At 34.8% G+C, this 13916-nt stretch overlaps 1 protein-coding gene across 2 annotated transcripts in view; it reads right to left on the reverse strand.

Moving 5' to 3' along the window:
• The window catches only part of METRNL (meteorin like, glial cell differentiation regulator), a 33570-nt gene that overhangs the window by 11770 nt on the left and 7884 nt on the right, over window positions 1-13916 (reverse strand). For both annotated transcript variants that reach the window (XM_074225193.1, XM_074225194.1), the window contains exon 2: window positions 13527-13915. In XM_074225193.1, coding sequence (XP_074081294.1) covers window positions 13527-13915 — 389 coding nt within the window. The remainder of the gene's footprint in view (window positions 1-13526; window position 13916) is intronic.

The following is a 13916-nucleotide window of genomic DNA, read 5'->3' on the forward strand; positions in this document are numbered from 1 at the left end:
ACATGAGTCACTATATCCTAATGACTGCCAGTCACATTTCCAGATGGAGATGATGGGTGGTGTGGTGTGGGATGGGAGCCATATCCAGGAAAGCTAAGTACCACTGTGTCCTTCATGTGTCTTTGGTGAATGTTCTTACTGTGTTAGAGAAAAATATCTCTTTTGTTTTATATTCAATGGTTCATTGCATCCCAAAACTGAACCTGAACTTTGATACAGGTTAGACAAAACACTGAACAAATCTATGGCTTTAAAGTCACACTTACAACAGATATAAATATTTTTAGAAGAAATAATCCAAAGCTATATATAAAACCTAAACCAGAGGCAAATAAAAATAATTTTGAGATTCTACCTTGTACCTCTCAGATTGGAAGAGCTGACAAAAAAGGAAAATGAGAAATTCTGAAGAGATTGTATGAAAACAGTTTTATTATTATTGTACTATTGGTGGGGATGTGAAATGGTCTGTCATTCTGGAAAAAGAATTTGAAGCTATTTCCCCTAAAGCTGCTAAACTATATGTATTCTTTGGTCAAAATATACCCAAAGAAATCAAAGAAAAAGAAAAAGGACCCATATTATGGAAAACCATTTATAGCTGATAAGTGACAATAAGATAAAAATTAGGGGATGTCCATCTGGGGAATAGCCGAACAAGTAATGGAATATGAATGTTTTGGAACAGTACTGTGCTAAGAAATAATAAAGGGAATAGAAAAATTCAGATAAAAATGGCAAGACTATATAGTTGCAGAGTGAAGTGTATAGAGCCAGGAGAACAATTTATATAATAATACCAGTATTGTCAAGACAAACAACTTTAAAAGACTTAGGAACTCTGATTAACAAAAGAACAACCACAATTCCAGAAGACCCAAGCTGAAACATGCATCTATCTTCTGACAGAATTGATAAGACTCAGTATAGATTGATAATTTTTTTATATGACCATTGGGGAAATTGATTCATAACAGGTCTTTGTTTTTGTTTTCTCAGTTGTTTGGGAGTAGAAGGGAGGGAAGAAAATAAAGCAGATGTAAAAATAAGATGTAATTTTTTAATTGGTAAGAAAATGAAAAATGAGTGAATAAAGATTATGAAATGCTCCAAGTTAAACATAAGACTAATTTCATTTCCTCCTTTATATGAAAAGACTGGGTAAAAGTTCTTAAGCAGGGGTTTAGCATGCTGAAAAGGACATTTTAAGAAGGATAAATCTGGCAACAGTTTGCACAACTGGTAGAAGAGTTCAGAATCAGGGAAACCAATAAGGAGGTTATCAAAATATTCTCAAGTTAATAAAATAGAGTATATTACTAGTAATTAATATTATGAGGAAGAAACAAGATAGCAAAGGAATAATGGAAAAAATGCTAGACAAGGTATCAGAAGCTAAGTTTTAATTTTGCATCTGTCACTAAATAGCTATGTAATCTTGGGCAAGTTGCTTCAGCATCTCTACTCTTGATTTTTTGTCCCATTACAAACTACACTTTCCCAAACCCTAACCTTAGCTTACCCAGCATCATCTACTTCCCTTATACCTATTTCACATGCTGCTAGATGAACCTCCTGGGTATCACCAAAAAAAAAAAAAAAAAAAAAAACAGTGACTGGGCTCACAACAAATTTATGTTATCTAATCTAAACTGGGTCCTCATTGCAGCAAAGCTAACATTCTATTTTCTCCAACTGATTTGCTATCCAGTTCTCCATAGCAATTATTCTAGACCCTCTCATCTCTCCTCAAGTCTCCCACCATACCACTCTCAGCTGAGAATTTTGCCTCATATTTCACTGAAAATAACCTTAATATTCACTGAGACCCTCTTTTTTCTTCAAATTTCACATGACTCAGACTTTTTCCTCCACTATTTCCTCTTTCATCCCAATCTTTTAAAATTCATAATGGAAGAAAATGCTACCTTATGTTGGACTTCTGGGTCATATTACTTAAAGATGGAGGACTAGCATTTTCTCTGACCTTCAAACCTCTCAAACTTTTCAAAATAGGAATTATGCACCAAAGACAAAGGAATTTCAGCACTCTCCATGATCTAGGCCATCAAGAACCCAAACAAGGTTAAAAAAAACAACTAATGTACTAAGAACAGAGATGACTAATCCCTTGTTCTAAAATGCTTGAGACTCCTTCAATTAACATCTATTATAACAATCTCTCACAATCTGAGAGAAAAGCTTGAGACAGAGATAGACCTTGCAGGGGGAAATGGTGGAGGCCACAAGTGTCAGGCAATGTGGCACTCCACTAAGGCTAAGGAAATGAGTTCAACATCTAACTAGGATAAGTTCTGCCCATTCAGAATTCATTTGAGGCTTAGATGAAGGATGGTGAAGCACAAATTGTACAGCATCAAAGAGATTGAGACTCTTTGGAGTCTAGTCCATAGGAAAATGGTCATCAAAATGGAGGGAGAAAAAGAAAGGGGAATTAAAAGAGGGAATTAGCAAAGGTCTCAGGAAGAAAACTCATCCAGCCTTCAGCAAGAGCAGATAAACTATCATGGAAAATACTAAAAGCAGACAAAATAAGACCTCCAGATCAGGTCAAACAGTTCAGGTTTCTATGAATAAATATCACAAGACAAATCAAATTGAATTGATAACTAAAGAGGCAAAAGAATGAAAAAAAATAGAAGAAAATGTAAAATCTCATTGAAAACAAATCTGACCTTGAAAATGGATTTAGGAGGGATAACATAAAAATTATTGAACAACCAGAAAACCATGATCTATACCTAGATATCCTATCTCTAGAAATTATCAAGAAAAAAAATTTAATATCCTAGAACCAGAAGTTAAAATTTAAGAACTTATCAATTACCCCCAAAAGAGATCCCAAAATGAAAACTCCCAGGAATATCATAGGTAAACTTCAGAGTTCCCAGGTCAAGAAGATAATGTTTCAAACCTCCAAAAAAAATTCAAATATCACTGAGCTATAGTTAGGATCACACAAGATTAACATCTTCTACCTTTAAAGGAGTGGAGAGATTGAAACATGACATTACAAAAGGAAAAGCAGCTAGGAATATAACCAAGAATAAAACCACCCAACAATAAAATTTCCCCCTGGCGGGGGGTGGGGGTGGGGTGGGGTGGAGAATGGATATTTAATGAAATAAAGGACTTTTAAGTATTTCTGAAAAAATAATCTAATCCAAAGACTGAGTGAGTCAAAAAGAACAAATCACAGAAACAATAATTTCAAAGAATGACAATAAGACAATATACCAAAATTTGGAGTAAGCAGCCAAAGTGACACTTAGCAGAAGTCTTTAATATCTCTAAACATATACATCAATAAAAGAGAAAATGAACAGATCAGTGAATTAGGCATAAAACTAAAAAAGACCAGAGTAAGAAAAAACTAAAAATCCCCAAATACAAAAATTCAAAGGAGAGAATACTAAAATTGAAAGGAAAAAAGCCACTGAATTAGTAAATCAAATAGGATCTTTTTATTATTTTTAATGGCAAAGACAATGGGGATAAGTGTCTTGCCCAAGGTCAAACAGCTAGGGAATTCTTTTTATGATTTTATGAAAAGCCAGTAAGATACAAACTATTGGTTAATATGATTTAGGTTAGTTTTAAGTGGCACAGTGGATAGAGTACTGGTTCCAGAATCAGAAATACTTTATCTTCCTGAGTTCAAATAGGACCTCAGACACTAATTATGGGATTCACCTTGTTTACCTCAGTTTTCTCATCTATAAAAATGAGCTAGAGAAGGAAATACCAAACCATTTCAGTACTTCAGCCAAAAATACTACAAATGAGGTCATGAAGATTGGACATGACTAAAAATGACCAACGATTTGATTTTCTTAAAAAAGAAAACCAAGGGACAGCTAGGTGGCACAGTAGATAGAGCACTAGCCCTGCAGTCAGGACTACATGAGTTCAAATCTGGCCTCAGACACTTAATTGCCTAGCTGTGTGTCCTCAGAACAAGCCACTTAACCTCACTGCCTTAAATAAATAAAAAAAGAAAAAAACCAAACCACCAGTTATCAAAAAGGAAAGTAGTGAGTGTACCACCAATGAAGATGAAATTGAAGCAATTATTATGAATTATTTTTCCCAATGATATCCCAATAAAACTTAAAATCTTAAATAAAATGGCTATTTACAAAAATAGGAAGAGCAAAAACAGATTAAAGAAGCCATTTCCCTACAGAACTGGTTAAATATTAGCAAAACATTAAGCATAATTGACCATGTCAACAAACACAACAAAAATTATATTATATTGTTAGATGCAGAAAAGTCTTGACAAAATACAATACCTATTCCTATTAATAAAACAGGAAAGGGGGCAGTTAGGTGGCTCAGTGAATAGAGCACCAACCCTGGAGTCAGGAGAACCTGAGTTCAAATGGGGCCTCAGACATTTAATAATTACCTAGCTGTGTGACCTTGGGCAAATCACTTAACTGTATTGCCTTGCAAAAACTAAAGGACACACACACACACACACACACACACTTCTTAAAATGATAAGTATTTATCTAAAACCAAGGACATGCATTATTGATAATGGGATAAACTTAGAAACATTCCAAACAGTATATACATTATCAACAGTATTATTCAATGTTATATTACAAATGATATCTATAGCATAAGAAAAAGAAATAGAACTCTCAAATCAATTAAAAAACAAGTTGAAACAATTAACAACTTTGGTGATGTTGCAGTTTATAAAATGAACCTAAATAAATCATCAGCATTTCTATATGTCTGGGGGGGAGGGGGTCAACTAGCAAGAGCTAGAAAGAGAAATTCTATTTAAACTTGCGGAAGACAATATAAAATTCTTGGAAGTCAACCTGCCAAGACAAACCTAGGAACTAATGAGCATAATTACAAAACAGTTTTCATACAAATGAAGACAGATCTAAACAAGTAGACAATATTAATTACTCATGAGTAGGCCAAGCCAATATAATAAAAAATGAAAATTTTACGTAAGTAATTTACTTATTTAGAGCATCCTGATCAAACTACCACAGACTTGTTTTATAGAGCTAGAAAAAAATGACAGAATTTCACCTGGAAGAACAAGAGGTCAAGAATGGCAAGATAATCAATGAAGAAAATGTGAAGGATGGTGATTGAATATTACTAGATCCCTAACTATTCTAATTGTCAAAATAATCTGGTATTGGGTAAAAATTAAGAGTGATGGATAAGTGGAATATTTAAAGTCCACAATACAGAATGCAAAAAAATTCTAAAGGATTGATGATGAAAAGTACTATGCAATTCTACTATGAATTCCAAATGCAAATGCAGTGTAATTTTTTCACTTTCTTCATTTTCCTTACTATTTTTCCATAATGTGGCTAATATGGAAATATTTTGCATGATTCCATATGTATTATTGATATATTGTTTGACCTCTCAATGGGTGGAGTAAAGGCAGGAAGATAAGAGAGAATTCAAACTTTTTAAAAAATGAATGTTAAGGGGCAGCTAGGTGGTGCAGTGGATAAAGCACCGGCCCTGGAGTCAGGAGTACCAGGGTTCAAATCCAGTCTCAGACACTAAAATAATTACCTAGCTGTGAGGCCTTGGGCAAGCCACTTAACCCCATTTGCCTTGCAAAAACCTAAAAAAAAAAAAAAAAAAAAAAAAAAAATGAATGTCAAAAATATCCAAAATTTTTTTAAAACATCAAACCAAATTAAGTCCCAGTTCTCACTTGGCTTATTGAATTATTATTAAGAACTGGATATAACTGGAAAAACACAACTCTAAATTCATAAAATTATGAATCTTCTAATTAATTCTTTGCCTAGTATGAATGGATTGTTTCCCTTGTTTCTCTGAAAGTCTACTCTCTTGTTCAGGGATCATAGGGCATCATTAACAAGCTTGTTGGGACTTTATAAATGAAGGAATGCTCAATTATTAAATTGGAATAAATAAGAGGGAAGGGTAGCAGTAAAATTGCCAGGAAACCAAGACAAAACTTAGGGGAAACTTACTTGTGATTGTTCCTGCAATTGGGAATCAAAATCTAAGCTACTCTCAATCAATCTGCAAACATCTATTAAGCACCTTCTGAGTAAGGCATTAAAGGATTTCTAGGTACTAGGGATGCAAAAAAAAAAAAAAACACCCCTGCTTTCAAGATTTCATGTACATAAACAATGCCAAGGCAATTTCAGAGAATAGACAGACAATAGAGAGGATGAATAAAATGAAGCTTGAATTGCATTTTAAAGGAAGTGAGGTAGTCTATGGTAAAAAGACCCATCCATTTGTAGTACTGATAGTAGGTCCTGTGAGTTGCTCATGAATAGGCATTGAATTCTGTGTGCAGCCTTTGAGGGGGGTTTTTTGTGAGTAACTGACCCAGAAGAGCTAAAAGTTTAGACTCCCCGTTCTAGAGAATACAATTGATGAATGGATAAAAATTTATTGTTTTCTATTAAATTCTATGATGGAAACTTCCATGAAAATCAATTTTTTCCTTATCCTCTAAAATATCTGAATTAGTTAAAAGAGTAAAAACATCATAGAATCAAATGCAATGAGGTAAAAATACTTGTCCCTTCATACACATTTTCTTCAGGCCTCCTGGGAACTCCATATCTCCAGTCTTCAAATCTTCAAACAGCTTTTCCTAGTCATAATATACATGTTCCATAATTTTTTTCAGGATGACAAAAGATATTAATTCAAATGAAATTTCTCTTTTGCATAACTTCAATGTAGGATCTAAATTTAGGGCCTTTTAATAGCAAGAGATTTGCAGTTTTAAAGTCATACATTTAGTTAGTTAACACACTAAATAAATGTGCTACAAACCCACCCAAGTTCTTATACCACATTCACGATAGTCATCCCTTCCATAACCCTTACTACACTATACTTTGTGCAGAACCCAGGTCCATTTCAGGCAACCTCACCATGCTTATCTTAATCCTATTTCTTAATCTTACCCTTTGGCCTCAACAGAATAGGAACTCCCATTTGAAGCTACCACACTGCTTCATTGCCCTCTTCAATGAAGGTTTCTACTTATGGAAATGTAGTGACCTCTTTTTACACACACACATACACACACACTTCAATGCAAGATCACAATTGATAAATTCAATCTACTCTTCTTTATTTGAAGTGTTTGTAACCCATTTGTATCAACCACCTAAAATCATTATCACTGCTCTCTGCTTCAAAGAGATCATACTCCTTTCAGTCCTATGTGATTTCATCATTTTTCCTCTACATTCTGCTTCTTTTATACATTCTCTTCCCTCTTGCACTCTGAGAAGCAAAACTTTTCCTATCTTGAAAAGAAGCTTCATTGTCTCTGCTTTTGTCCTATTTTTATTTCTTTTCACTATCAAACAATATCTGCATCTTCTAATCATCTTTACCTAATACATACTTAATAGACATGTACTTTTACTAGGTAGTATAGAATTGAGACAGTAAGATCACTTCAGGTACTTACAACCCATGTGACTGCACATGTCACATATAACCTTTCAGCCTCAGTTTTTTAGTTATGAAATCAGGGTCTTGTTGAGCTTTACTGTCTCTAAAGTTCCTTCCAACTCAAAATTAATGATTTTATAATGACCTTAGATCCCTAGGACTATAAGATTATTTACTCATAAGATCACTAGGCTTCCATCATGATAAATTCAGATCCTCTCTTCTGGACTATTAAGTGACCCCCTTAACATTATAGTTCTATTAAAAACCAAGAGGGATGGAAATTGAGGGAAGCTTGGAAGGATTTGCATGAACTGATGCTGAGCAAGATGAGCAGAGCAGAACCAGAAAAACATTGTACACCCTAACAGCAACATGGGGGTGATGATCAACCTTAATGGACCTGCTCATTCCATCAGTGCAACAACCAGGCACAAATTCAGGATATCTGTGATGGAGAATGCCATCTGTATCCTGAGAAAGAATTGTGGAGTTTGTACAAAGACTAACCTTTAATTTAAAGAAACACTTATCTTGTTATATAATTTTGCTATCTCTTATACTTTATTTTTCTTCCTTAAGGATGTGATTTCTCTCTCATCACATTCAATTTAGATCAATGTATACCATGGAAAAAATGTAAAGACTAACAGACTGCCTTCTGGGGGGGGGGGGGAAGGGAGATTAGGGGCAAAACTGTAAAATTCAAAACAAATAAAGATGATGCCCTTGAATTTGAAGCTATTGATCAACACTTCATGAAATACTTTTCAAACTTGGCTTCTGCAATAATGCATTCAACCTGTTTCTTCTGTTTCCTTAGACTCCTATGGCTCAAAAGGAAATATATTCCCCAAGGTTTGATCCTTAGCCAAATATGATTCATTAAGTTTTACCTTGCAGATTTCAATCATTCTTATGACTACAACTGTCACTTTATGTTGATGAGAAGAGGGACCAAGAGTTCCTATGATGCCACACCTTGTATTTTTCATCTCCTATTGAGTGTAGTGTTTCTTCTGAGTGAAGGAAGCAAGGGCCTGAACTAGACCTCTGAAATTATCTACTTAACTAGTTACCTATATAGTTATTGAAGTTACCTGGTTATCTTCTATCTGCCACAAAGGACTTCTCCCTTCCCCAAAGCAACTACTTCCATCTATGCCAGAACAAAAGCAACTTCCAGCTCCTGCTGCTGGACTACACACCTAACTGGGAGTAGAGAGCCTTTGGTACAGGAGAACTAACTTACTAACCTTTGACTTCAGAAACCTATCCTTTGAAAGAATAAAGTTAGTGGGCAATGGGTCTTCTTTCTAGTTTTGATTTCCATCTCTCACCATGTAGTTTCCTGTCTAATCTCCACCATTTAGAAGGAAGAGGAATAGTAAAAACAGGATTCCCTCCTCTGACCTTATCATTTCTATCAAAACTACTCTAAGAAAAAAAAGATCCAGTGACTTTCTCAATAGTTTCCTTGACCTCTCTACAGCCTTTGATAATATTGATCACTCTCCTCTTTCATCCTTTTTTCTATTAGTTTTCAAGATTCTCTCCTAGTCCTTAATTCTAACTGACTACACTCTCTCTCGGGCTCCTTTGCTGGATTCTTATCCAAATCATGTCAACCAATCAAAAATGTCCCTCAGTGTACTATCCTGGGTCCTTTTCACTTCTTCTACAGGTCTTATTCAGTACAATGGAACCCCTTTACTGTATCTTAGTCATCTATAACCCATGATGTCTCAGCAACCATGTTGAACATTGAGCAGTTGGCATTGATCTTGGCATTTTTTATTCCTGTTTAGAAATCTTCCAACACAGGAAAGTAGAGGTCATTACTAATGACCAAGGAAACAGGATCACCCCAAGTTATATAACTTTCACTAACACAGAATGCTTAATTGGTGATGCTGCAAATAATCAAGTTGCAATGAACCCCACCAACATAGTTTTTTATGCCAAACTTTGATTAATCACAGATCTGATGATGCAGTTGTACAGTCAGACATGAAGCATTGGCCTTTCGAAATAGTGCAATCACTCAGGCAGGGCTGAGGTCTATGTGGAATACAAAGGGGAGACCAAAAGTTTCTATCCAGAAGTATGCTCTATAGTCTTGATAAAGATGAAAGAAATTGCCAAAGCTTACCTCACAGATGCAGGAATCTTAGTATCAGCCTACATCAATGATGGCCAGCATCAGGTCACCAAACATACTAGAATCATCCCTGGCATTAATGTGCTTTGAATTATCACTGAGCCAACTACTGCAGTTTTGCTTATGGTTTGAACAAAAAAGTTGGTGCTGAAAGAAATGTGTTGATTTTTTACTTTAAGATGGTAATTTTCCATGTTTCCATTCTTTTTGAATTATTGGTGAATTTTTGAATTGATGCCATTAAAGATGGCATCTTTGAAGTCAAGTCCACAGCTGGAGATACCCTCTTGGGTCAGAAGGATTTTAACAACTGTATGCATGATCAACCATTTCTTTGCAGAGTTCAAATGGAAGCAGAAGTGCATTAGTAAGAACAAGAGGGTCATTTGCATTCCATTTGAAAACTGCAAAATGTATCTTTCTCTTCCAGTACTTAGGATAGAACTGAAATTGACTTCCTCTATGAAGGTGATGACTTCTATACCTCTATTACCTATACCTATTTTGAAGAGCTGAATGCCAATTTCATCCATCTCATACTGGATCATATAGACAAATCAGATTCATGGTTATCACCTTTAATGAATGGTTTCCCTAAAATCCAGAAATTTCTGCATGTTTCTTCAATGGCAAGGAGTCCAACAGGAGTATCATTCTTTATGAGGTTGTTGCCTATAGTATAGCTATATACAGGCTGCCATCTTGTCTGGAAATAAATCTGAGAATGTTTAAAATTTGCTAATGTTGGATGTCAATCTTCCTTACCTTGGTTTTGAAAATGTTGATGAAGTTATGATAGTTCTGATCAAACAATACACCACCATTCCCACCAAGCAAACAAAAACTTATACCAACAACTCAGACAACCAGTGCTGATTCAGATTTATAAAGATGAGAGAGCAATTACCAAAGGACAACAACCTGTTTGGTTTGAATTCAGTTATTCTCCTTGTCCCCAGGAATGTTCCTCAGATTGAAGTAACATTTGACATTAAATAGGAATGATCACCTCAATGTTTCTTCAATGGATAATAGCAAAGGCAAGGAGAATAAGATCACCATAACCAAGACATAGGTTCTCTGAACAAAGACATTAAGCATATATTCCTGGAATCTGAGAAACATAAGGCTGCAGAGACAAGGTCTTACACTCATGAAGGGCCGCTAGGTGGCACAGTGGATAGAGCACTGGCCCTGGGGTCAAGAGTACTTGAGTTCAAATGTGACCTCAGACACTTTATTATTACTACCTAGCTGTGTGTGGCCTTGGGAAAGCCACTTAACTCCATTGCCTTGCGGAAAAAAAAAAGCCCTAAAAAAAGTACACTCTAGAACTTTATGCATCAAGGATGAGACAACACAGGATGAGACACCAAGGCAAAATTGGCAATGGGAAAATAAACATTTTCCCCTCTACATTACTACCTCATTCGAAAATTACATGAACTCAAATGAATTTAATTACTATTTCTATCCAGCTGATCAGCAAGGTAGTACAGTGGATAGATAATCCAAACTTGAGTTAGAAAGGCCTGAGATCAAATTCAGTCTCAGACACTTATCCTGTTTGCTTCAGTTCCTCATCTGTAAAATGAGCTGGAGAAGGTATGGAAAACCAGTCCAGCAGCTTTGCCAATAAAACATCAAATAGGATTACTAAGTATTAGACCCAACAAACATCTCAACAATAAATGCTGATGATTCTCAAATTCACTTATCTTGACTAACCTCTCTGCTTATCTCCAATCTCCAACTGCCTTTAAGATATTTCAAACTTTACTAAATGTTTAAGCATTTAAATATCTAAAACAGAACTCATTATCTTCTGCCCTAAACTCTTCTCCCATTTCTATACTCCCTCTTTAGAGAACAACATCAATCTCCCAGTCCTTCTGGTTCACAACCTAGTAGTTATCCTTGATACCTAACTATCTCCCACCTTTCATGGTCCAAAATGTTGTCAAGGCCTGTCAATTTTACCTCTTCATTATAGACCTACTTCTTTCTTCTGATACTGCCAACATTTTGATAATGAAGAGACATGAAGCATTGGTCTAATGGAGACTCTCATCATCTTATACTTGGAATACTGCAACAGCCACCAATGGTTCTCTGCCTACCACAAATCTCCCTTCTTCATTTAGTTACCAAAATGATGTTCCTAAAGCAAAGGTCTAATAATCATGTCCCTTCCCTTCTCAATAAACATCAGTGACTCCCTATTTTTCCTTCAGGATAAAATGCTAATGAGTAAATAATAATAAATAAAATACAAAATTCAAAATCTTCATAACCTATGTTTCTTGTACATTTCCAGTATTCTTATAGCTTACTCCCCAAAATGAACTCTTTGCTTTAGTGTCATTAGCTTCTTAACTATTCCACAAACAAGACACGCCATATTTTAGTTCTGGACTTTTTTTCTGATTGTCCCCCATTGCTGGAATGCTCTCCCTCCTCAGTTTCTGACTTCCATGACTTGCTTTAAAGCCCAAATAAAATCCTATCTTTCCCATTCTTTCTCAATTAACCTGTATATACCATATATACCATACTTATATATATTATCTGCATATATCTTGCTCTTGTATTATATCTTTCCTACTCATAAAGTAGTACTTTGACAATTCCTAATTAAGTTATATGCCTTAAAAAAGATACAAAAAATAACTTTGATAAGCCAAGAATAATCTTAAATAAGAAGATTAGATGAACTAGATGTAGCAAAATGAATTGAGTAATTCTAGAGGAAAAACAATTGTTTTCCCTGATTTTTTCCATAATAAAATATATCATCAATTAACATGGGCTATAATATCTAAATATTGCTTGCCATTAAAACTAGCAATTATTGCCCTCTTTGTAAACATCATTACATTTATTTTTTTTTTGCAAGGCAATGGGGTTAAGTGGCTTGCCCAAGGCCACACAGCTAGGTAATTATTAAGTGTCTGAGCTTGGATTTGAACTCAAGTACTCCTGACTCCAGGGCCAGTGCTCTATCCACTGTGCCACCTAGCTGCCCCTGTAAAGGAATCTTTAACAAAGTATTATTAAGATAAAAAAAAAAGATTGCATATAAACTAAAAATAAATTGTATCATTCTGGATTTTAACTATGCATATTTCTATTAGCTCTAGCCATCACTCACTATATGACAATAAATATTAGTAATCTACATATATTCCTAAATTCCATTGTCCTAAGAATAGTTATAGATATAAAACACAGAAATAGATACATTTTTAAACAAGGTATTATTAATTTTTTTAAAAAGCAATTCAAAGCATGAAAAGTACTTCCCTTTTTTGACTTTCAAAATTGTGTCAGTTTTAAAATGAATATTTTTAGGAACTAGTTTTAATTTAGAATAATGCCTAAACTTGTTCATCAAATTTATATTGACTTCCATTTATTTCTTCTTATGAGTATATTAGAATTCCTGTGTGTATGTGTGTGTGCATCAAAGATCTTGGATTTAGAGCTAGATAGTCTACTTCTTTCATCTTATTCAGGAAACTGAGGCTTAGAGAGATTTAGTAACTTGCCCAGAGTCTCAATCTGAACTAAAATCCTCCAAATTGAATTAGTGCTCTTTCTACTGTACTATGATGTTAATATTAAAAACACTGGTAACAACTCACATCTCTATAGTGCTTTAAGATTTTTTTTTCAAAGCACTTTTCTCCTAACAGTCTACAAGTTAGATACTGTTTTATTAACCCTATTTAGAACAAAGAAAATAACACTAATTATTTGAATTAGGGTATACCAAATTCCCTCCAGTAATGAATTCTGGTATATAATGGCATTCAGATAGTTTATTTTTGTAATGTCATTGAGAAGGATGCTGTTTGTTTGCCACCATTCAATATGTACTACTCACCAGAAACTGTGTGCAAATCAGAGACTTCCCTTTTGTTTGTCAGTTCATACTGAAAGCCTGTAATCTTCCTGCTAATATCTTGTTGTGGGGTAGCTTCAATAAACAAAGCCCCTTGGTCGAATCCAAAACAACAGACCTTTCTAGGGCTGTGCTCTCCATCTCCAACCAATAGTTTCAGTTCTCCATTTTTTTCCAAATAAATATTTGCTCCCATGGAGTCCTTGAATGGTTTGATGCAAATTTTTAAATGTTTATTAGACAATGACATGGTGTTTGGTTGAAGATTAATTATTAGTGCTCCTGTAGGATACATCCATTCAACGGATCCTTCAGAACATCTGAGGTAGACCTGTTCAACATCCTTCTTGTGTGCCTCATGAGTCAGCCCAC

Source organism: Macrotis lagotis, chromosome 2, assembly GCF_037893015.1.
Source record: "Macrotis lagotis isolate mMagLag1 chromosome 2, bilby.v1.9.chrom.fasta, whole genome shotgun sequence".
Lineage (NCBI taxonomy): Eukaryota > Metazoa > Chordata > Mammalia > Peramelemorphia > Peramelidae > Macrotis > Macrotis lagotis.